Source organism: Oncorhynchus masou, chromosome 27, assembly GCF_036934945.1.
Source record: "Oncorhynchus masou masou isolate Uvic2021 chromosome 27, UVic_Omas_1.1, whole genome shotgun sequence".
Classification (NCBI taxonomy): Eukaryota; Metazoa; Chordata; class Actinopteri; order Salmoniformes; family Salmonidae; genus Oncorhynchus; species Oncorhynchus masou.
The window spans coordinates 50,614,836-50,641,120 of NC_088238.1; the positions used below are offsets into that span (position 1 = coordinate 50,614,836).

General features: G+C 42.0%; 2 protein-coding genes across 2 annotated transcripts; both read left to right on the forward strand.

Moving 5' to 3' along the window:
* Positions 1-202: 202 nt before the first annotated feature.
* On the forward strand, positions 203-4,075 carry LOC135515519 (uncharacterized protein C4orf54-like). Its single transcript, XM_064939139.1, is given in 3 exon segments — positions 203-928; positions 930-2,391; positions 2,394-4,075. Coding segments are annotated over 3 exon segments (3,870 nt in total).
* An 8,970-nt stretch (positions 4,076-13,045) lies between these two features.
* Positions 13,046-23,403, forward strand: LOC135516349 (zinc finger protein 92 homolog). Its single transcript, XM_064940601.1, has 3 exons — positions 13,046-13,298; positions 15,549-15,992; positions 21,631-23,403. The coding sequence occupies exons 1-3, from the start codon at positions 13,136-13,138 to the stop codon at positions 22,920-22,922; spliced, it is 1,899 nt and encodes a 632-aa protein (XP_064796673.1). The 5' UTR covers positions 13,046-13,135; the 3' UTR covers positions 22,923-23,403.
* The last annotated feature ends 2,882 nt before the right edge of the window (positions 23,404-26,285 follow it).

Below are 26,285 nucleotides of genomic sequence, written 5' to 3' on the forward strand. Positions count from 1 at the left end.
CCAATGGCCTCCGAAGTGACAGTCCCGAGCGCAGCTGTCGGCCAGAGGCTAGCGCACAGCAATACCTCCACTAGGAGCCCGTGGTTGGTTCTCTGGACATCAGGGGGTGAAATATGAAATCCTGGGGACTTCTATCTCTATTGTTTATTTTCTATCCCATGCCAAATGTAAAATTGCCAGCATACAAGGTGTGCGTAATGCAATGGAAACAATGGACGCGTCCGAGAAGAATCTAACTCACCCAAAGGACACCGATGTGTTAAAAAAGCGCATACCCGATAGCAAGGATACCACTGGGACGCAAGATGAATCGAAGTACGTTGAATTGAACGATTTACTTGATTTGGATACAGACGGCACGAAAACTGTCAACGTTTCTGTCACCAGTGAAGGAAGCCAAATGGCGATTGACGCGGGCAACTGGGAGTCGAGCGCAGAAGAAGAAACTGCTAGATACGGAGACATGGCGAGTAAGATGACTGATCATATCAACAGTGACACATTTAATGAGGATATTGTCGCAAAGAAGTGTGCCAAGGGCTATCTATCCGGGTTTCTTAGAACTGCCTGCTGCTCCAAGGTTACTATTCTGAATGAAAACATTATGGCCAGCACCGAATCACAACGAGACGTTGGTAATGGAGCGCACACCCGAGATTTTACCCCAAAAGAGGAGGCAGAAAATACACCTGTTGATGAACAAAATGACAATGAAGATTTACAATCCACTGACATGTTAAGCGAGCAAAGTGAATCGGGTGATGACGTGAGCTTGGTGCTGTCCGGTGATTGTGATGATTGCGCGCCTTGCAGCAAGAAGGATGAGTCTCATTACATAACCTCGCACGAGATCCAGCTATCCGAGCTTTCAGATCACGATGTCGACTGTGATATCGAGCAGGGTTGGGATGATAACCAGGTCTACTCTTTTTGTCGATTATGCTGCTTTTGACGGTGATGGAACGACGGCAGGGAGAGAGGAGAGGGTGAAAAGCAATCAGGGTCTGGCTAATAGAGGACCAGCAGTCAGCACTAAGATGGAAAGTGATCTCGGTGACGGTGACAAGTGCGCCATCTTAGAGAATGGTCTGTCGAAGAACCAAAAGAATGTTGCAGGGCAGATCCACCTGTCAATCAAAACGACTTCCCAAATTATAAATAAGCCTAGCAACGTCCAAGAAAATCAAAATAATCTTTATTGTGAATTTACGGGGGAATTTGGACAGGGGCACAGTGGGATTATTACGATCACAGAAACATTAAATGTTTGTTGTAATGTCACATCCGGGATGTCTGGGAGTGAAAGGCGCTCAAAATGTGCAAAAAACGCAACAGGATCACGTTCCACAGATGAAGTTACCAACACATTGCCAAGCGGCCAGGGGAGTGAGAACAGGAAGCAACCATGTAATGCAGGGGAAACCATGGAAGACACACACAAGAAAGCAACATTAGCCTCGAGCCTTCTTAAAAATGTAATTTCTAAGAAAATGCAGTTTGAGCAGGAGCGTAAAATGGAGAGGGGGGAGATAAGCGAGCCCTATCACGCGCCATCTCCCTTTCTCAAACAAGAGCCCGAAATTACGCACAGGGAGAGGGATAGGACGACACAAAAGGAGTCTAAGGATTTTCAAAGGCAGAACTCGAAATCCTCAGAGGCGAGTTCTGACCTAACTATTGTTTGTGTGGATGAATTATGGGATTTAGTGGACACCAGCTCATGCGATGCCAAAGACGACTGTCGGAGACAAGACAGTTTCATTATTGCATCAGAAACTAATTTAGAGTCGACAAATGAAGTAGGAGTCGATACTAAAATAGGAGCATTCGAAGCGTCCAAAAGCACGCTGCTTCGAAGTCAAAATAGCGCATCCTGGAGGGACGGTGAGCTAGAGTTTCAAAAGGAACATAAAAACGATAAAACTCCAGAGGAGAAAGCGTCTTCGTCCACCGACAACCAGGGGGAAACGTACTTGTACACCGATCCAGGCAACAGTAAACTTACCAAAATGACACATTTGCTTGTGCCAAATATCCAACTACTACTATCCAATGAGATAGAAGTTTCAAAACCCCTGCCGACTATGAATTATTTAACACGCGCGCCCGTGGATCAAGGAGAGGAAGGTGTGAAGTTGCGCACCAACAACGTCGCGGATCATAGAAGTATTGTAACATCTACATCGCCGGAAATGAAAATCAGTTTACGGAGTGTAAAAGAAAACAAAGGCGACCCTTTCAACGTTGCAAAGCTGGTGCCTCCCAATATAGGCTGTAACTCAGTCAAACTGGTAAAGCCAGGAGACGAGTCCAGGTGCCAAGCTCTCGCTACGGCATTGAAGGGTGAGTCTTCCGAAAAAGTACCACACTTCATAGTCAGAGACATACGAGACCACAGGGTAAGCTGCAAACACCTATACACAAAGTTAGAGATGTGCGTAAATTGTTTAAAAGTTCTTATCACTTTGTGTCTTTGGATAATAACGTTACCGCCGGCGACTTTCACTCAGATCAGAAACTTTCCAAAAAGGGATCTTATAGAGACCCTTCGTCGCTTCCCCCCATCAAAATAAAGTATCAGTCTGTGAATACCAATAGCAATGTGAATGGGAAGCAATCTGTAAATCAAACAGAGAATTCTACATTTAAGCTCAACGAGGATTCATTTGAAGTTTTCAGGTCATCACCCCAGCAAGAGGCGGCCAAAAGCGGCACCCGACGATCGTCAGGGAGAGTGCCATTAGGCAATACAAAACAACTGAAAGGTGATTCGTCCGAATGCCCCATTGGACTTCTAATTGAAACCAGCCCAGCTTCTATAAGACATGAGAAAACACTGGACATCGGTGACAAGACAAAACCTGAGTCTAAATTGTCCAACCTGGCTGCATTCGAGAAATTACAGGATGCAGTCAAAACCATGGAGCAGTTGTATGTTTTTGATAGAAATGAGTGGAAGAGAAAATCCAAGCCACCCTCTATATTATCAGACAGTCATGCTCTCTCTCTCATATCCAGCAAGGAGGATGGGTCAGAGAAGGAGGGAGTGAATGTGGCCAATGAGGGGGCAAGGGAGAGGTTGAGAGAGAGGGAAAGGGCCAACAGTATGGAGGCAGACAGGCCCGTCCAGTTCGGCAGAGACTCTGCCGAGCCCGAAAACTGCCTCACTATCCCCGTCAAGTCTCACGACACCAGCGCCAAGCAAGCTGCCGTGTCTGCCGGCGGTGGCTATGAGAATACAGCCATTTATACCTTCGCCACCACGGGCGTCAAGACCCAGACCCAGACGGCCAGCCCACCTGGTCATGGTGGCGCCCGGAAGCAGGAAGAGACCCGACAGTCTCCACAGAAACGCTCCACCATCGTCATGGATACGAGAGCCCAGGACACGTTAACCGCCATGATCTACCACATGCCCATGGCTCAAAGCATGGCGTCTGCCCAACTTCAGATGCACTGCTTCTCCCCGGCCATGGCCCCACATGCCGTGCCCCACACTCAGAGAAAGATGCTCTTTGACCCCGGCACAGGGAACTACTACTTGGTGGACACCCCTGTCCAGCCGGCCTACTGCCGCCTCTTCGACCCTGAGACGGGACAGTACGTGGAAGTGTCCATCTCCCAGCAGCCCATGTCCCCCATGCCCCAAATGCCGCCCGTGCCCATTTCCATGCCCATCTCGCCCTTAGCCCTGAGCCCCAGATCCTACGGCCCCACCTACACGATCTACTCAGGGTTCATGCCCGCCATTCCCGGCATTCCCCCCCTGATCCCCACAAGGATGCAGTCGCAGCTCTCCATGCCGTCAGAGCAGGATGACTCCGGGGACAAAGGCGGTTCCTCCCAGCAAGACTACATGGGGAGTCCCTACTACATGGCCATGGGGTCTGGAAAGTCTCCCCAGGCTGGAGGCTCCAGTATGGGTCAGGTCCAGCAGCAGGGACAGCCAGGGGTCCAGGGGTTCTCCAATGGGAAGCAGCCGGTGATCAGCATCACCTCCCAGCAGGGGCCCTGCATCATCGCCCCGCCTTCCTTCGATGGGACCACCATGAGCTTTGTGGTGGAGCGTAGGTAAACGGCAGGACATGTCACATGATACAGAAGTGATTTTGTTTTTGTAGGCTATCGTAAACTGTACCCTGTTGTGCATGTGATTTTTAGGTTTTATTTGCTTCCCAGCAAAACTATTGATAGACCATAAAGGGAATATATATCATCGAACTGTTAAGCCAATAGTGTAGGCATGCCCCAGATAAATATGGAAGTGAACGTCAGTAGCATAATTGATAGCATAATTGACATATACAGTATGACAGTATAATTGACCATCTATATAACTTTCACACCACTGTATGTGTCCCTACACTATTGTGTAATGAATCCATATTGTTATTGGATATTGTCCCAGGTTACTTTTTGTGTCAGGTCTCAGGCTATTTTAAGAGAGGGTTGACGGGTGTTCGGAGTTGAGGAACACTGTTTTCCCACATCTCTTAGTATACAGTACTAGCTATTTACAGCAATAAAATAAAGGATTATATAAATTAATGAAGACCCGAGTTGGGCCAGGGTGGCATTGGTTGATGTTTGTTTGGGAAGGGGAAGAGGTATGGCAAAGCCAGTATAGCAAGGGGGGGGGGGTGAAAGGTTGGGGCAATGCAAGGCATTTATTGTGCTGATACAGGGGAGGCCAGCTGCTGCTGGAAATCAAGGCCCTTGGCTGTGGCGGTGCCAGGCTGCAACGGGGCCACCTTTTTATATGACACAGTCACATAGAAGGGAGGGAGTGGGAAGGGGACCAGCACCTCCGGCACTAAGCCATTACTGTGACGGTTTTCTTGTGGTGAAGGAGAGGCGGACCAAAACGCAGCGTGGTGGTTATTCATGTTTAATATATAAAGACACTATACATGAATAAACTAACAAAAAAAGAAACATGAAAACTCAAAACAGCCCTATCTGGTGCAAACACAGAGACAGGAACAATCACCCACAAACACACAGTGAAACCCAGGCTACCGAAGTATGATTCTCAATCAGAGACAACTAATGACACCTGCCTCTGATTGAGAACCATACTAGGCCGAAACATAGAAATACCCAAATCATAGAAAAACAAACATAGACTGCCCACCTCAACTCATGCCCTGACCATACTAAATAACGTGTCAGAACGTGACAATTACATAAACAAATCATGGGGAAATACCAGCGGGGAAGCAAGCACAGAAGACAGTTTGATTGGGACTTCCTCTACCCAACTAAAAATGTATATACCAAGTATATTCACCGTGGTTACGGTTATTGACCCACACATTGACTCAGTACCGGGACCCCCGAATAAAAGCCTTGTTATTGTTATTTTATTGTGTTACTTTTTAACTTTAGTTTATTTAGTAAATATTTTCTTAACTTAATTTTCTTAACTGCATTGTTGGTTGAGGGCTTGTAAGTATGCATTTCACGGTAAGGTCTCATATGCAGATAACATCTATGCTGGCTGGGTAGCATACAGGTTTTTAGCAAATGTTCGAAAAAGGCCACTTCACAAAATATATTGTGTCAAATCCAATGCTCTTCAGATCCGCTTCCATGCAAATACCTGTTGTATTTGGTGCATGTGACAAATGCAATTTGATTTGATTGATAAAACAAGGACTATCAATGTTATTTGCAGAACATGTTTGTGTTGTAATTTCTGTGGTTCATTTTTTGGGGGGGAAGGATATTTCCATACATACCACATTCATTTGTAGCAGTGAATAAGCATGAATGTGGCCTGTATGGCTTATTGACTGTTTTATGAATTCCTGTAGGTACCCTTAAAAGTGTTACTGTTTTTTATGTAGGAAACATGACACATTTCCAGTTTGCTAATCCTAATCTCCCATTACATTGTGTTCTGTGTCCCACACAGGAGTGACTTTTGATGTTTCCTGGTGTGTTCTGGATCGTCCAGGGCCTCTAATCCTATCGCCTGGACTTTATAGTTCATACATCCATCACGGTCATCACAGTCATCATGGTTATTAGTCATCTCAACAGACATAGAATTGTTATTGCCTCGCCCTTCTCTGAAGTAGGTTACCATCCCCTTCTTCTTATTTTAACACCTCTGTGCTAAACTTGGGAGCTTGGTTGACATTTTTAATTGTTAAACAATATCCACTGGTTAAAGGGATAATTTCGGAGTTTGGCAATGAGGCCCTTTATCTACTTTACCAGAATCAGATGAAGTCATAGATACCATTGTTATGTCTCTGTGTCCAGTAAGAAGGAAGTTGGAGGTAGTTTCGCGAACGAATGCTAACTAGCGTTAGCACAATGACTGGATGTCTATGGGTATCATCCTCTAACTTCCTTCATACTGGATACAAATCCCAAGGTATCCCTTTAATAAAAGCATATTTTTTTACCTAGTGCTGTGTATTTTGATTTTGATTTATATGATTTTGTGTCCTTTGTGATTTCATAGTGCAATACTCATGCAATGCAATATAACTACAATTGTATTTACAGGCATTTATGATAATCAATTTAATCTGGACATTGAATTAATAATAGTAATCATAAAAAAAACATGTATCTTCACGAGAGAAGCATAATTATAAAAACCATGCACCATTGGTCATTAAGAAGATTTGCCTTTCAAATCCATTTGTGTGGGATCGTCAGCATTTCTGTGGGATCCCCACCATCTTTATTCTAGCACAGCATTAACACTTCTGAGTAAACTAATCAAGGGTTGAGTTATTTTAGATTTTCTGTGGAAAAATTAGCACTCCCTGAAGGGTCCCTAGGAATGGATTGGGCAACATGTTGTAGACATTTTAACATTTTAGTAATTTAGCAGACACTCTTATCCAGAGCGATTTACATTAGTGAGTGCATACATTTTCTTCGTACTGGTCCCCTGTGGCAATCGAACCAACAGCCCTGGAGTTGCAAGTGCCATGCTCAACCAACTGAGTCACGCAGGACCATTAGCTCTTTCTCATTCTCCACAGTTGAGGTCTATGTTCTCTAAATGTATGACTTCCGGGAGGGTTTATGTTGTCCCATTTAGTTATTTAGCAAGTGCATGAGAGCACACTTGGACAGCACACTTGAACTCGGTCTTCAGAGTGCAATGTAGGAGAATAGGACAGGGCTTATGTATCTTTTTGTGTCTTTCTTGACCTTGATCTGAACCTGCACTTGGCTCCCTCCCTTCTCTCTGTCACGGTGCCACCTGCTGTTTGCTATCTCGCTGTTGGTGATTTTAGTACAGGATGATCTTTTGATATATATATTTTTTAACCTTTAGCCTACAATTTGTGCTGCCCCACGGAAATGTAATTAACAATACAATAATCCCTGTCAAATTTAAGCTAGAGATATGTTTTTTACATGGGCTGCGTCTCAATCCACCACATCCGCCGATATGGCTCTTCCGCATCTGCGGTGAAAGGTGGCAGAGCTAGAGCTGTGTTTGTCAGACCATGCGACATCCCGCAAATAGTTATTCTCACGGAAACGTCTGTAGCGTCCAAACAGTTTGGCCTACAAACTAAGATGAGACTCTCACGAACACAATGGTGTTCTCCGTTTTGCTGTGCGGCCCCCACAAGCATCACAGGACTCGCCTGAAGTCGGGACCGCCTCTTCTGACACCTTCTGGGTTTAACATCCAAACAGCTGGGTCTACACACTCTAGGACCCTCAGAAGACTCTTCTGAAGGTCCCCAGTACCAGTTAAAAAAATGAATGGAAGTGTCTATGGAGATAGTTTAGTGCCTAAAATAAGGGGATATTTTACCCCCCTTTTCGATCTTGTCACATCTCTGCAACTCCCCAACCGGCTCGGGAGGCGAAGGTTGAGTCATGATTTCTCTGAAACATGCCCCGCCAAACCGCACTTCTTAACACCTGCCCGCTTAACCCGGAAACCGCCGCACCGATGTGTCAGAGGAAACACAGTTCAACTAATGACCAGGGTCAGCCTGCAGGCGCCCGGCCTGCCACAAGGAGTTGCTAGAGCGCGATGAGCCAAGTAAAGCCTCCCCCCCCCGGCCAAATCCTCCCCTAACTCGGATGACGCTGGGCCAATTGTGCACCGCCCTATGGGACTCCCGATCACAGCCGGTTGTAATACAGGCCAGGATCGAACCCGGGTCTGTAGTTATGCCTCTAGCACTGCAATGCAGTGCCTTAGACCGCTGCACCACTCAGGAGGCCCGCTATAATTTTTCTATTGAAAATGAATGAGCCATTATCTTGAATACAAATTGTGCAATATCTGGTTTGGTTTGCTATACAGTACTTATACTGAAATGAGTATGTTGTTGCCTGTTTATTCTGAGTATGTTTATTACTGAAATGTCATTAAGTGTTGAGAATTTTGCCCTGTCACAATTAAGTGCTCTTAATATACAGTAGGTAAGAGGTGAATGTTTAGACATTTCATAAGAACACAAGGTATGCAGTGAGGAAAGTATTATCCATTTTTATGGTTTTTATAGTAACAGGGACAGAGCAATCTCACATTTATGAACTGAAGTGCTTTTTGGAAATATTTTCTTTCCAGACCCCTATACAGTATATGCAAGCATATTACTGTTCTATATTGATGTGTATAGCAAACCACATGCTTTCGGAACTGCTGGCCAGTCCATCTGTCTCCCTTTATGAGTATGTTTTGGGATTGCTATTTGATATTTCTTATGCAGGATAACCCACTGACACAATTTAGGGCTCTATTCAATCCGTATTGCGGAAGTTCAGCGTTACAGCGTGATTTAAATTGAAAGACAATGTTCCCACGTTAGAGAGAGACTGCATTCAATGTCGGCTCAATCAGAAATTACCTTTACGTTTCTATCGCGCAATCTGTAACGCTTCAGCAATCCAGATTGAATAGACCCCTTACTTTTATAATTTTACTTGTCTTCATATATTAAACATTGCTCTGTGAAAAAAAATACAATTGATTTGCAGCAGTGGAATGTTTCAGGGTTGTCTAGGGCTGGATGTTCAAATCAAATCAAATTGTATTTGTCACATACACATGGTTAGCAGATGTTAATGCGAGTGTAGCGAAATGCTTGTGCTTCCAGTTCCGACAATGCAGTAATAACCAACAAGTAATCTAACTAACAATTCCAAAACTACTGTCTTATACACAGTGTAAGGGGATAAAGAATATGTACATAAGGATATATGAATGAGTGATGGTACAGAGCAGCATAGGCAAGATACAGTAGATGGTATCGAGTACAGTATATACATATGAGATGAGTATGTAAACAAAGTGGCATAGTTAAAGTGGCTAGTGATACATGTATTACATAAGGATGCAGTAGATGATAGAGTACAGTATATACGTATACATATGAGATGAATAATGTAGGGTATGTAAACATTATATTAGGTAGCATTGTTTAAAGTGGCTAGTGATATATTTTACATCATTTCCCATCAATTCCCATAATTGAAGTGGACCTATTTGGGCGGTAAGCAAATTGGAGTGGGTCTAGGGTGTCAGGTAGGGTGGAGGTGATATGGTCCTTGACTAGTCTCTCAAAGCACTTCATGATGATGGAAGTGAGTGATACGGGGCGGTAGTCGTTTAGCTCAGTTACCTTAGCTTTCTTGGGAACAGGAACAATGGTGGCCCTCTTGAAGCATGTGGGAACAGCAGACTGGTATAGGGATTGATTGAATATGTCCGTAAACACACCAGCCAGCTGGTCTGCGCATGCTCTGAGGGAGCGGCTGGGGATGCCGTCTGGGCCTGCAGCCTTGCGAGGGTTAACACGTTTAAATGTTTTACTCACCTCGGCTGCAGTGAAGGAGAGACCGCATGTTTCCGTTGCAGGCCATGTCAGTGGCACTGTATTGTCCCCAAAGCGGGCAAAAAAGTTATTTAGTCTGCCTGGGAGCAAGACATCCTGGTCCGTGACTGAGCTGGATTTCTTCTTGTAGTCCGTGATTGACTGTAGACCCTGCCACATACCTCTTGTGTCTGAGCCGTTGAATTGAGATTCTACTTTGTCTCTATACTGACGCTTAGCTTGTTTGATAGCCTTACAGAGGGAATAGCTGCACTGTTTGTATTCGGTCATATTACCAGTCACCTTGCTCTGATTAATAGCAGTGGTTCGCGCTTTCAGTTTCACGCGAATGCTGCCATCAATCCACGGTTTCTGGTTAGGGAATGTTTTAATCGTTGCTATGGGAACGACATCTTCAACGCACGTTCTAATGAACTCGCACACCAAATCAGCGTATTCGTCAATGTTGTTGCCTGATGCAATACGAAACATGTCCCAGTCCACGTGATGGAAGCAGTCTTGGAGTGTGGTATCAGCTTGGTCGGACCAGCGTTGGACAGACCTCAGCGTGGGAGCTTCTTGTTTTAGTTTCTGTCTGTAGGCAGGGATCAGCAAAATGGAGTCATGGTCAGCTTTTTCAAAAGGGGGGCGGGGCAGGGCCTTATATGCGTCGCGGAAGTTAGAATAACAGTGATCCAAGGTTTTGCCAGCCCTGGTGGCGCAATCGATATGCTGATACATTTTAGGGAGTCTTGTTTTCAGATTAGCCTTGTTAAAATCCCCAGCTACAATGAATGCAGCCTCAGGATGTATGGATTCCAGTTTGCAAAGAGTCAAATAAAGTTTGTTCAGAGCCATCAATGTGTCTGCTTGGGGGGGAATATATACGGCTGTGATTATAATCGAAGAGAATTCTCTTGGTAGATAATGCGGTCTACATTTGATTGTGAGGAATTCTCAATCAGGTGAACAGAAGGATTTGAGTTCCTGTATGTTTCTGTGATCACACCACGTCTCGTTAGCCATAAGGCATACGCCCCCGCCCCTCTTCTTACCAGAAAGGTGTTTGTTTCTGTCGGCGTAACCCAGTACACTTTATAGGTTTTGTTGGATAAAGAAAAGGTGTCAAAATCTTTTGGAGGTGCCATTGTGAAGGGAAGTGTGTGTGCTAACAATTGGACAGAAGGACTAGAGAATGTTGAGGGTATGCACAAAGTCTAAAAATAATGGTTGAAAGAAAGAAGAAAAAAATAACATTTGTGTCTTTTAAATATGGAGATCTCCTTTCACCTGACCTTATGGACGTAGAACATGAGGGAAAAAGAAAAGATTCAGATGATTTGTTTTGTGAAGTAGCAAAGGAATATAATTGGCCTCTACTGGCCACAGGGAATGTAGATAACCAGTGTCAGTTAAAGAAAACAAACACAGCACAGAATACTTTATGGTGTAAAATATGTTGCTACTGCGAATGAATGTGTTTTTGCAAGCAAATATACATTTGGAAAGTTGTTCAATAAATTTGAAATAGTTTTCCAGAACTTGTTCTATTTTTCTTATTTCTTTATTTTATATACAGAACAGAACACATATGGTGTAGTGAGTTTGACTTTAAAGGGGGGGGTGGACATTTTTGTCTTTTGAGCAGGCATGACTGAAGCCAAAAGAGAGTTGTCTTGGGTGTGGTTTGATGTGGATGTTTATTGGTCGTGTAGTTGCCATTCAATCACGTCAAACAAGGGCAGTAGTGAGTAGTGACAGCGAGGTAAGCTAAGCTAGTTTTGCTATGGAGAGAAGTTTTGAAGTTGAGGACTTTTCCCCTCCTCCCTTACGAAAAAAGATTACAGTTAGAGTGCAGTATAACTGCAGTATGCTGCAAACACTGCGTCAAAATCAGCACAATTTTGCAGTGTTACTGCAGTTAGAGTATGTGCTGAAAACGCAAAAATCATCCATTTTTTTTTAGATTATCAAGATCCGGATATGGACCTCAGTCAAGAAATATCTGGAATCAATATAGCTTCCTATCTTGAATGTGCTGAAAAAACAGATATGCTATGTACAGTATACAGTTAGTATTTGTCAACATGAAGAGAGAAAATAGGATGTCACATACTGTATCTCAGGATATTGGACGAGGCCATAGGAAATGTCCATGTGTGAAATTGTATATGCAGTATGTCTAAAATACACATCTGGACTCTAAATATGTCAGGATGGTGTATTTCCACAAAACTCCAAATATGCCTTGGAAATGGTCTGTATTCTATAGAACAGGTATTCCCGAACCGGGCTACGTACATGCAATGCTGTCGGGGCTACGTCAAATAAATATGTGATTCACATTTAAAAAAAATATAAAAATTAAATCTTCGCATTTTCAAACAGTTCATTTATATTTTCCAACGGGGCTATACATTTGGGTGAGGTTTTTCTCTCGCCCGAGTAGCCTCGTTTCACCGCCAAAAATAAAATTAAACCATCTAAGTTGGTGTTCAGCGAAATAACAAGACAATGTCAAATACAGGTAGCCCTATCAAATAATTAACATCCAATCACATTAACCATTACTCGCGGGAATTCCACTAACAGTCCATATGTAGCCAAACGTAGCTGCTGCTCATTCCGTTTGCTCGAAAATCGATAAATGTTTGTTTTTTTAAGTAAGGCCCGCGTCCATAGAGACACATACCAGCAGTACTACACCTGCACCTGTCGATGACACAAGTTGTTCTGCTTCCACGAGCACATCCAATGCTAGCACCGGTAAGTATACATGTTGTTGTTAGCCCAGCTAGCACGGACACTTAACAGTTGTGAATCTGATGCAGCCGAAGAGCTACTGCCCGCTTACCCGGCCTGGCACAGCTCCAGGTATATGTCTGTTACGTTTATGGAGGGTCAATTAAGGAAGACATCCTCTTCTGGAAACCAGGACAACAGGACGAGATATTTCTTAAGTACTGGACAGCTTTGTGACATCAAATGGACTTTTGTGGTCAAGATGTGTCGGTATCTGTACTGATAGGGAGACATAGTGGAGTGGTAACGTGCGTGCAAGTAGTTGACAAGTACAATATGCTAAAAAAAACAGAAAGAGAGATTTCTTCTAATATTGTGATTGCATTATCTGGTTTAGTTTTAACTTGCCTGTCCCGTGCAGTAAAACTCCATCCACATGAAGCGCTGTGTTGTGTTAATAGGCTCGCCACACGCTGATACGAAGAGAAGAAGAAAATGCGGAAGTAAAAGCCATAGTTACGTTTCAACTCTCTTTGACGAAGGCATACTGGCTGAATTTCAAACTCGCAGTCAACTAAAACATGTCTAAACTACAGTCGTTTAGTGTGTTTTTAGATGATCGTTTATCGGCGGCCGCTCTTGAGATTTTCGGGGCAGTTGAGAAAACCGTAGTGGAGTACAAGGAAGAGAATGATCGTTTAAGAAGAATTCTGCTGATCACGCCGGAGATAAAACTATGTATAGGTTCGTATGTAGGTCTACTAGCTAGTTATAGTTCTAATAAATTAATACACTGTTTAGGCTAACGGTGACCATTATTCCATACATTTTTTAAAACAGTTATCTACTGTTACTTTTACCGTGAATGGAGAGAAAAAAAATGTCACGAAAATCTGATTGAAATAGCATAACGTTACATATATCTGCACTCAGTTATGACTAAAGGCTGAATTAGATCTAGCTGAGTACCTCACCTCCCCCCATAACATTTAACTATATAAATATAAAAAATGTATACAAAAACAAGACTCAGAAATATCAAAAAGAAGTAACAAAGACAGATAGAAACACATTGTAGTATATAAATACAAATATAAAAGAGAATCGAATTATTACCATATTACTAACAAAAACACACAAAGAAAACTAAATTGCACAAATCCTATCACACAAATGCACAAATAGAATAACACACTTATAAAGAAGAGAACCTGATTATTACACTATTGCACTTCAAACAAGAAACACACAAACTAAATTGCACAACTGCCATCTAAACCCGGACCTTTCTTGCCTTCCTTGATGCAGTGTAATCAATTACATCATCATAAGAAATCTGCCCAGCAATTGCATGGTTAATACTGATGACAGCAGGGCCACTAAGTTGTTCCTGTGACATGGTGGACCTCAGGTAGGATTTGTTGAGCTTTGAAACGCTCCTCCCAGTTTCAGGTATGGTCACTGGAAGAGTAAGACAAATTCTGAGACTGGTTTTATATTATTCTTAACGATTTCGCACAAACCAGAAAAAAATGCGTGTGACTGATTGTACTAATTGCATTAGTACTGTACAAAGTTAGAGTTGCGCTATTTGATAGATTCCCCCGTACCCCCTACCTCTGGCTTCCAGTGGGAAGACCTGAGCTCAACCTACCATGGCCCCCTTCCCAATCTCATACTTCTGAGTGGGAGACCTTCCCATACAGTAGACTGCCCAGCTCACAAACTAGAATCAGGTCGCCCACTAAGAGAAGGTTAATTGACCCACAGTCCCACACGGTGACATGATATCATTGACGTGACGTGCAAATGTCACCATTACAATTTTTTGTGTGCTGGAGCCCGGTGCCGTCCCGGGCGGCTGCCCATGTCGCCTACACCTAAATCCGCTACTGCTTAAACCCTTACCATGTAGCAATGTTTGTACTCTGTTGCATGCTTTTGTTTGATTTCTGAAATCCATACATTTTAATAAAAAGATAATCAAATAGACCCGACTGTTTCCTTGTTGAGATTGTATTGGCACATGTGCATTCGCACTGAGTTGGCATCTTAGAGCAACTGTCGGGGGTTGTATTTTAGGAAACAATCGTGGTTGTATCTAATTAACGTTTTATTAAAACGTATGGATTTCAGCAAACAAAGGAAGGAGCGCAACAGAGGACAAACATAGGTACACGGTAAGGGTTTAAGATACATTTTTGAAGTGTCGATGCATAGCGAGTCAGAGGTTAATTTAAAAAAACTCTAGTCTGCTCTCAACTCCTCAGGTACTCTGCAATATTAGATCATAGCTTCAGATTTGCAATGGTCGATATGCAATAATGTAATCTGATACTTCTTTAATGATTCATTGGAAGGCACTGCAGTGTCTTGTTAATGATGGGATTAGATTAAGCTATGGCCCTTCGTGACTAGGCGAAGCTGGTGAGGGAGGCGCACCCTGCTCAAATCAAACAGTAGTCTAATCTGTGCTGCCCGCTCATATTGTCAACAATGCAGCATAATGAATTGTTTAGAAACACCTTTCTATAAAATAAATGTCAAACTAGTTTTCATTGGGAAGGCAGGTAAAGCGTTTTTATCAAAATAAAACTTTAGCATGTGAAAACACATAATCCTACTCATTAAGCACCTATCAGAGTCCAAAGGATGTTCGTGTACAGCAGTGTTCTAGAATATCTCAGCGCACCTCACACAATTTCCAACCGTCACCACATTAATAAAATGAACAGGGGCCGCATAAGCGGAGTCGTGTTGGTTGGGACACAGTGGTGACAGAGCGGGACAGATATGTCACAATGGAGTACAATCGTGGCTTTGGACTCTGAATTGTGCATTTCTCCACATGCTCCTAAGTCACTTTTCTTTTGAGGCAACTTCACCTTAGGCCAGAGCGGGGCACCTGGTTCACGGCTGGGATGCAGCCCGGTTCCAAAAGGAATGCAATCACTTTATATAGATAACCTCTGCTCCTCCTCTCCTACCCTCCAGACTCCTTGCAGCCCTCTCTCACCATCTCTGAAGAGGCGATTTCCCCTGAGCAGCAGCACTGTGATCAGGAGTGGAGCCCCAGTCTGGGGCAGGAGGACCCAGAGCCCACACAGATTAAAGAGGAGCTCAGGACCAGTCAGGAGGAAGAGCAGCTTCGGCTCTATGATACCAACGACTCCATATTCACGCCTTCCTGTGTGAAAAGTGAATGTGATCAGGAGGACCCATATCAAGAAGCCATACTAGCTGAATACCCAACACTTAGTATACTGAAAATGTCTAAACTAAAGTTATTTAGTGTGTTTTTAAATGAGCGTTTAACGGCGTCTGCTGCTGTGGAGATTTTTGGCGCAGTTGAGAAAACGGTAGCTGAGTACCAGGAGGAGAATGATAGCCTACGGAGGCTGCTGCGGCTCACCCCAGAGATAAAATTATGTAGAATAGGTTTGTATGTAGATCTACCAATGTCTAGCTACAGTTCTTTCTAGTCAATTAATAAACTGTTTAGGCTTTCAGTGATTACAATTTCAAAAAAAGTTAGTAGTTTTTACTTTTGCCGTGAATGGATAAAAGTAGCACTGAAGTGCCAATGCTTTCCCTCGCTTGGACAGCAGCATCACACATTTTTCCATTGACGAATGTTGAATACAATTACATTTGTACTTACTTCCCGAAAGTCCTTTTGTTGCCCTTCTGATTCCAATGCTACATTGGAGTTATTCAAGGTCCCTCAGGGATTTTTCTGCCATTGCAAACCTTGGGCGTGCCTCCTAAGTGTCTTTTTTATGTTCTATTAAATCCAAACAGTGTCTTATTTCAAATATAATTAAAAAATCAGGATGGAAAATGCTAGGGAACAAGCTTTAAAACTGCAAAGAGTATGTGGAATTGCAGAAAATTTGCTTAGAAATGCACACATTTCTCTACATTTCTCTTAAAAAGGCCCTCTAAAATGTAGTCAGGCCAACCGGGCTCATTGCCACGCCCACCACCTAAGCCCCCTTTTTATCCAGAAACAACCCTGCCTTTTGATTAGCTGAGGATGATGATTTGATCAAGTGTGAAACGCTTTATCTAGAAAAAATTGATAATCGATTGCGATATGGTTTTGGAAACCTTGAACACTCAATTTAATAATAATCCGACATAACTTTACCACAGATTGGCTGTTTCTTGTGGAACACAGCTTTGAGGTGATATACAGTTGAAGTCGGAAGTTTACATACACTTAGGTTGGAGTCATTAAAACTAATTTTTCAACCACTCCGCAAATTTCTTGTTAACAAACTATAGTTTTGGCAAGTCGGTTAGGACATCTACTTTGTGCATGACACAAGTAATTTTTCCAACAATTGTTTACAGACAGATTATTTCACTTATAATTCACTGTATCACAAGTCCAGTGGGTCAGAAGTTTACATACACTAAGTTGACTGTGCCTTTAAACAGCTTGGAAAATTCCAGAAAAATGATGTCATGGCTTTAGAAGCTTCTGATAGGCTAATTGACATAATTTGTGTCAATTGGAGGTGTACCTGTGGATGTATTTCAAGGCCTACCTTCAAACTCGGTGCCTCTTTGCTTGACATCATGGGAAAATCTAAAGAAATGAACCAGACCTCCACAAGTTTGGTTCATCCTTGGGAGCAATTTCCAAACGTCTGAAGGTACCACATTCATCTGTACAAACAATAGTACGCAAGTATAAACACCATGGGACCGCGCAGCTGTCATACCGCTCAGAAAGGAGATACATTCTGTCTCCTAAAGCTGAATGTAGTTTGGTGCAAAAAGTGCAAATCAATCCCAGAACAACAGCAAAGGACCTTGTGAAGATGCTGGAGGAAATAGGTACAAAAGTATCTATATCCACAGTAAAATGAGCCCTATATCGACATAACTTGAAAGGCCGCTCAGCAAGGAAGAAGCCACTGCTCCAAAACCGCCATAAAAAAGCCAGACTACGGTTAGCAACTGCACATGGGGACAAAGATCGTACTTTTTGGAGAAATGTCCTCTGGTCTGATGAAACAAAAATATAACTGTTTGGTCATAATGACCATTGTTATGTTTGGAAGAAAAAGGGGGAGACTCGCAAGCCGAAGAACACCATCCCAACCGTGAAGCATGGGGATGGCAGCATCATGTTGTGGGGGTGCTTTGCTGCAGGAAGGACTGGTGCACTTCACAAAATAGATGGCATCATGAGGTAGGAAAATTATGTGGATATATTGAAGCAACATCTCAAAACATTAGTCAGGAAGTTAAAGCTTGGTCGCAAATGGGTCTTCCAAGTGGACATTGACCCCAAGCATACTTCCAAAGTTGTGGCAAAATGGCTTAAGGACAAAAAAGTCAAGGTATTGGAGTGGCCATCAAAAAGCCCTGACCTCAATCCTATAGAAAATCTGTGGGCAGAACTGAAAAGGCGCGTGCGAACAAGGAGGCCTACAAACCTGACTCTGTTACACCAGGTCTGTCAGGAGGAATGGACCAAAATTCACCCAACTTGTTGTGGGAAGCTTGTGGAAGGCTACCTGAAACATTTGACCCAAGTTAAACAATTTAAAGGCAATGCTACCAAATACTAATTGAGTGTATGTAAACTTATGACCCACTGGGAATGTGATGAAAGAAATAAAAGCTGATATAAATCATTCTCTCTACTATTATTCTGACATTCCACATACTTAAAATAAAGTGGTGATCCTAACTGACCTAAACAGGGAATTCTTACTAGGATTAAATGTCAGGTATTGTGAACAACTGAGTTTAAATGTATTTGGCTAAGGTGTATGTAAACTTCCGACTTCAACTGTATATATATATATTTATTTTTTTTATTAAAAAAATTGCCAACCCTTGTTTCCATTAGCTAAGGAAGCATCATAGTTCAGGTATATGTGCAATGGAAAACACCATCTTTTGTATTTGTTAAAATAATTTTTAGGTGATATGAAAGTAAAGTTTCTAAGGTTTCCAAAACCGTATTGACAGTGAGGACTGTTAATGGTCAGAGAGTGTTAGGACTTTCGTACACATTGGCTTCGGTGTGTTTCATAGTAGGCAATAGGAGTGAGAATCCAAGCCCTATGTGGCTTGTGTGAATGAAAGCAAATAGCTAGATATCTTCACTCAGACGTGTCTAAAGGCTGTATACAGTGCCTAGTGATGGTCTCCACACCCCATTCACAGTTTTCACCCTCTATGATATACAGTCGCTAGTGAAAGTCTTCACATTTTGCTGCCTTAAAATTAAATCAAAAAATGGATTACATTAGATTTTTTCCCTACTGATCTACACAACCTATTCCAAGGAAATTAAAGTATAGACAATTGTCAAAATTGTTGGAGGGTTTTCCTTTAACTTTTAACCAGGGCTTTCCTCATTTTAAATGTATTTTGATCCTGACAAAGTCCCCAGTCCCTGCCAGTGACACGCATACCCATAACATGATGCTGCCACCGCAACAGTTGAAAATACAGAGGATCAACAACATTGCATTCACTCCACATTACTGGCCTGTATGACAAAATTAATGTAAGAAAGCCTGTGTTAAAATCCACTCCAAATAATCCATTATTTTTGCAACAAGGCCGTTAAGTAATACTGTAAAAAAAAAACACAAAAAAACATAAAGAAATTTACTTTTTGGCCCAAATTAATAAGTACAGATTTGGTCAAATCACAGAGTGAAACACTCTATTTTCAAGTATTGTGGTGGGGTATGCTTGTTATGGGAATGCAAGTCATCGGCACAGACTGGGTAGTTTGTCAGAATCCAAATAAATATGAAAGGAGCAAAGCACAGTTAAAAAGTTAGAGAAAGACCCTCCGTAGTCTTCCCGAAAACCTAACCTAGAATAGAGATTTAAATTCTTCAGTGGGACAATTACACAAATTTGAATGCCAAAGACAACCGAATGGCTTTCCAAGAGGTGTTGAGCGTTCCTGAATGGTCCCGTCACAGTCCTGACTTAAATCTGCTTGAAAATCTGTCCATCAATGATTCCCAAACAAAATAGACAGAGCTTGAGCACTTTTTGACAGAAACAATAGATATATGTTGCCCTAAGAGTTGTGCAAAGTTGGTAGAATCGGATTCAAAATTATTCACAGCTGTAATGGCTGCCAAATGTGCTTCCACCAAGTATTAACTCTTCAATGTGAAGACATACACATCTTAATGTTTTATTAATTTGTAAAATGTTCTATAATCTTCTTTCATTTTGAAAATGTGGAGTAGGTTGTGTATATCGGTAGTAAAAACAAAAATTGAAACTAATCCCTTTTTGGATTTAATTTCGAGGCATCAACATTTGAAAATTGTGCAATGGGTGTGTAGACTTTCACTAGTGTCTGTATATCATAGGAATATACAGTACCAGTCAAAAGTATGGACACACCTTCTCATTCCAGGATTTTCTTTATTTTTACTATTTTCTACATTGTAGAATAATAGTGAAGACATCAAAACTATAAAATAAAACATGGAATCAAGTAGAAACTAAAGTGTTAAGCAAATCAAAATCTATTTTATATTTGAGATTCTTCAAATAGCCACCCTTTGCCTTGACAGCTTGGTACACTCTTGGCATTCTCTCAACCAGCTTCATGCGGTAATCACCTTGAAAGTATTTCAATTAACAGGTGTGCCTTGTTAAAAGTTCATTTGTGCAATTTCTTTCCTTAATCTGCGTTTGAGCCAATCAGTTGTGTTGTGACAAGGTAGGGGTGGAATACAGAAGATAGCCCTATTTGGTAAAAGACCAAGTCCATATTATGGCAAGAACAGCTCAAATAAGCAAAGAGAAATGACAGTCCATCATTACTTTAAGACATGAGGGCCCCCGAGTGGCGCAGAGGTCCGAGTGCTAGAGGTGTCACTACAGACATCCTGATTCGGAGTTCCATAGGGCGTCACACAATTGGCCCGGGTTTGGCCGGTGTAGGCCGTCATTGTAAATAAGAATTTGTTCTTAATTGACTTGCCTAGTTAAATAAAGGATACATTTAAAACATTGTTTTAAAGTGAAGGTCAGTCAATCTGGAACATTTCAAGAACTTTGAGTTTCTTCAAGTGCAGTCACAAAATCCATCAAGCACTATGATGAATCTGGCTCTCATGAGGACCACCACAGGAAAGGAAGACCCAGACTCACCTCTGCTGCAGACGATAAGTTCATTAAAGTGACCTGCCTCAGAAATTGCAGCCCAAATAAATGCTTCACAAAGTTCAAGTAACAGACACATCTCAACATCAACTGTTCAGAGGAGACTGAATCAGGCCTTCATGGTTGAATTGCTGCAAAGAAACCACTACTAAAGGACACCAATAAGAAGAAGATACATGCTTGGGCCAAGAAGCACGAGCAAAGGACATTAGACCGGTGTAAATCTGTCTTTTGGTCTGATTTGTCCAAATTTGAGATTTTTGGTTCCACCGCCGTGTCTTTGTGAGACGCAGAGTGGATGAACAGATGGTCTATGCATTTGTGGTTCCCACTGTGAAGCATGGAGGAGGAGGTGTGATGGTATGGATTGCTTTGCTGGTGACAATGTCTATGATTTATTTAGAATTCAAGGCACACTTAACCAGCATGGCTACCACAGCATTCTGCAGCGATATGCCATCCCATCTGGTTTACACAAAGTGGGACTATCATTTGTTTTTCAACAGGACAATGACCCAACACACCTCCAGGCTGTGCAAGAGCTATTTGAACAAGGAGAGTGATGGAGTGTTGCATCAGATGACCAGAATATGTCGGAACTCCTTCAAGACTGTTGGAAAAGCATTTCAGGTGAAGCTGATTGAGAGAATGCCAAGAGTGTGCAAAGCTGTCATCAAGGCAAAGGGTGGCTACTTTGAAGAATCTAAAATGTATTTGTTTAACACTTCTTTGGTTACTACATGATTCCATATGTGTTATTTCATAGTTTTGTTGTCTTCTATTATTCTACAAACCCTTCAATGAGTAGGTGTGTCCAAACTTTTGACTGGTACTGTGTATACTTCTAGTGTTCGATTTAATCCTGTGGTTTATAGATAATGTCTGCTCCTCCTCTCCTTCCCTCCAGACTCCCTCCAGTCCTCTCTTGCTGTCTCCGAAGAGGAGATTCCCTCTGAGCAGCAGCACTGTAAGCAGGAGTGGAGCCTCTGTCTGGGGCAGGAAGAACCAGAGCCCACACAGATTAAAGAGGAACAGGAGGAACTCAGGACCAGTCAAGAGGAAGAGCAGCTTCAATGGCTCTTTGATGCCGAAGACTCCATATTCACTCCTCCCTGTGTGAAAAGTGAATGTGATCAGGAGGACCCACATTGGTTCTTGACTCCTCCCCAAACCCAGACTGTGGAGAAAAGAGAGAGTGACTCTAAACCAGTGAATCTCAGACCTTTTGGCACTGTGACTTACCTAAAGGGTCTAGACACTTCCTGTGACACTCCAGATAATCAAAACAATGCCTCCAGCCACAACTCCGCCATCAGCAGCGACCGAGTCGGACTGAACAGCAGCCCACTATTGGTTCCCAGCTCACCATTGAATCCAAACCCATCAGTGGGGGAACACTGTTTGAAGCTCAGCACCACGTCTAGAAAAATTCACTGCTGCCGTGACTGTGGTGAAGCGTTTGCTCTGAAAGCTGACCTGCAGAGGCATGTGACTCTAGCCAAGAAAAGACTCAGTGAATGCCACTTCTGTAATAAATGTTATAACTCCATCTGTAAACTGAAGGCCCATGTCAGACTCTGTCACGGTGGGAAAACCTGCACCTGTCCTGTTTGTGGCAAGACCTTCAAATACAAAAAAGATCTGTCCAGGCACATGAGGATTCACACAGGAGAGAAATCATTCCACTGTGGTGACTGTGGGAAAAGCTTCAGTCAGAAGGGAGACCTAAATAAGCATATACGGACTCACACAGGAGAGAAACCATTTAGCTGTCGTGACTGTGGGAAAAGCTTCAGTCTCAAGGAGAACCTAACCAAGCATACACTGACTCACACAGGAGAGAAATATTTTAGCTGTGGTGACTGTGGGAAAAGCTTCAGTCAGAAGGGGGACCTAAGTAGGCACACACTGACTCACACAGAAGAGAAGCCATTCATCTGTGGTGACTGTGGGAAAAGCTTCCGTCGTAAGGATAACCTAACAGATCATGTTCGGAGTCACACAGGAGAGAAACCATTTAGCTGTGTTGACTGTGGGAAAAGCTTCAGTGCCAAGGGGAACCTAAACGTTCATAAATTGACTCATACAGGAGAGAAACAACATGGCTGCTCAGTCTGTGGTAAAAGATTCACTAAGAAGGCTTCTCTGCTGACACATGTGAAAAACATCCACAAAGCAAGAAGACAAGACAAAAAATGAACGAAGAAAGAAAATGAGGACATAGACACCGAGAGTAGATTTGTACAATAAATGCATTATGTGGGTGGAATACTGTATCAATACAGAATAAAACAATAAAAGTCCTGTGATTGTAGTGACTGCCCATTACTGCTTATCAATTATCAACCATTTATAGACATTACATATTTGTTTTTCATAAATGAATTGCAAGAAGCGGACAGTAAATCTTTATATACACACACCTCACCAAATGCATTACCATGTATTACAGTGATGTCAATCATTAGTTTACTTGTCTTATCTTTTGTGTTGTCCTGTCAAGCCATTGGGGCAAGATAAAGTTGTCAACTGGCCAGTGTAACTTGATTGGCGGCTATGGGTGCATACTCTTGCCTATGATTAGCCAACTTTATGGAGGAGTTGTCAGATTATGCGTCTGTCTGTCGGGCAGTGATGAAGTCAATGTCCTATTAATTTGATGTTGAAGTATTCTTTAAATAATTTACTAATAGTAGTACTATTATAACTAACAAGACTGAACTGTACCTAGTTCATCAGCAGGCAGTCCTTAACCGCGCTCTCCCTCTTGCACCAATCAAAGAGCTGCATGTCCACAAAGTTTCAAATCCCAATCATGAGCAGCATCTTGGGAAGAGACAGAGACAAATGTAATCTTAAAAAGCAGGCGTTTACTTTGAGACAACCGTGGGGGACATAAATCAATCAATGTCAGATCTTTGTTTCCACTGAATCTCCGTTTGGATATTTAGTAACAATAAGGTTGGGAAAATGTTAGCTAAATTGAGCTGAGTGCTAATGATCATCTGATCAGTACATTTTATACAAGTGAATTTGCTTTTCACTCACGTATTAGCCTGTCCTCCCAACAAAAAGCCTGTGATTTGTCTTGATAACCAATGTGATTTGGTTTCAATGAATCTCTGTCTGTATATTTGGTTAATTGAACTCTGGCCATACAAGTGGAGGTGGTATAGCTCATTTATTAGTTTTCTCATCTATCACTGATCAGAAACATTTGCCATGCAATAATGTAGCCTGAATCGTGTGTATTATTTATCTATTGACTCGTAGTAGCCTTGTAAGCATATACCAAGCATTTTATTTTGAAAGCCTTTTAATTCAGCTCTTTGGCATCAACTCAACTCGCCGTGTTTGGAGGAGGAATGCTGCCTATGACCCCAAGAACACCATCCCCACCGTCAAACATGGAGGTGGAAACATTATGCTTTGGGGGTGTTTTTCTGCTAAGGGGACGGGACAACTTCACCGCATCAAAGGGATGATGGACGGGGCCATGTACCGTCAAATCTTGGGTGAGAACCTCCTTCCCTCAGCCAGAGCATTGAAAATGGGTCGTGAATGGGTATTCCAGCATGACAATGACCCAAAACACACAGCCAAGGCAACAAAGGAGAAGCTCAATAAGAAGCACATTAAAGTCCTGGAGTGGCCGAGCCAGTCTCCAGACCTTAATCCCATAGAAAATCTGTGGAGGGAGCTGAAGGTTCAAGTTGCCAAACGTCAGCCTCGAAACCTTAATGACTTGGAGAAGACGTGCAAAGAGGAGTGGGACAAAATCCCTCCTGAGATGTGTGCAAATCTGGTGGCCAACTACAAGAAACGTCTGACCTCTGTGATTGCCAACGAGTTTTGCCACCAAGTACTAAATCATGTTTTACAGAGGGGTCAAATACTTATTTCCCTCATTAAAATGCAAATCAATTTATAACATTTTTGACATGTGTTTTTCTGGATTTTTTTGTTGTTATTCTGTCTCTCACTGTTCAAATAAACCTACCATTAAAATTATAGACTGATCATTTCTTTGTCAGTGGGCAAACGTACAAGATCAGCAGGGGATCAAATACTTTTTTCACTCACTGTATACTGTGTGTATGCTGTGTAGACTCGCTATGTGTAACTTAGGAAATGGCAGTCGGCATCAACGATACACATGTAGAGCCAGCCAAACACAAGGCATTGAAGAAACACAGAAAATCAACGATCAAATCGATTACATAACTGTCCATGTTAACCTAGCCTTCCTGCTCAAATAGTCAAATTTGTCCAAATAATATTCACTTACTGTAAGAAATTAGCTAGCTCACGTGCAAATGGGTGCTAATTAACTCTATGCTAACATCGGTGCAGTAGTTGGTTATATACAAATATACCACTGCACTGGTATGACATGAATATTAAAGTACATTATGCCTTATTTTATTTTTTAAATTTAGTTTATTGCAAAAATAATAATATTACACATCAATACAGGGACAATCCTGTGAATACAATGGAAAAAAATGAAATAATAGAACACCAGGCAACCCCCCCCCCCCGAAGAAAGAATAATTCAGGACATCATTCATGTGACAAGGCAATGAGACATTAATAAACATGACTTTGAATCAGTTATCCTACTTTTTAAGTTTCACAAGTTTGAGGGTTTATAAAATTGTTTAAAAAAAAATCACCTTTACTTAACAAGGTAGGCTAGTTGAGAATAAGTTCTCATTTACAACTGCGACCTGGCCAAGATAAAGCAAGGCAGTGCGACACAAACAGTGTCGTAACAGAGTTACACATGGAATAAACAAACAAACACAATAGAAAAATAGTTAAATGAAAAAAAAGACAAAAATAAGGAATTTTTCCACCCCATTTACATTTGTGAATATAATATTTGGCCAAGAGAATAATAATGTTAATAAAATAGTTGTGATCGGAATAACAAGGATAAGCATAATGCCATTTAACATCAAAGTTAAACAGTTGAAGTCGGAAGTTTACATACACTGTCATTAAAACTCATTTTTCAACCACTCACACAAATTTCTTGTTAACAAACTATATTTTGCAAGTTGATTAGGACAGCTTGGAAAATTCCAGGAAATAATACCATGGCTTTAGAAGCTTCTGATAGGCTAATTGACATCATTTGAGTTAATTGGATGACTGTGTATGTATTTCAAGGCCGACCTTCAAACTCAGTGCCTCTTGTCGTAGCAGAATCAGTATTAGTTAGGTAACATTGACAAATAAGATGTTTTATCTACTTTCATAAATATGCTTATGTGGTAAAAGTCACTTGGGGCCCAGAGAGGGGAGAGGTCAGGGTTGTCTTCATATGTGAAGGTATCTGTTAAACCATGTGAAGGGCTCCACAATGTCTGTACACCAGTCACTCCCTACTTTTCCCATTGGGGGGCGGAGTATGGCAGTGTCTGGAACCATTGTATGTCCCCTCTGATGTCAAAACTTGTCTTTCATAGTATATGACCTAGTGGCTCACTCCTCTCAGGGAGCTTGTCCAGGGGTGGGTTGTATTTGAGATGGGAGTATCTAGAATTGACAATTGAT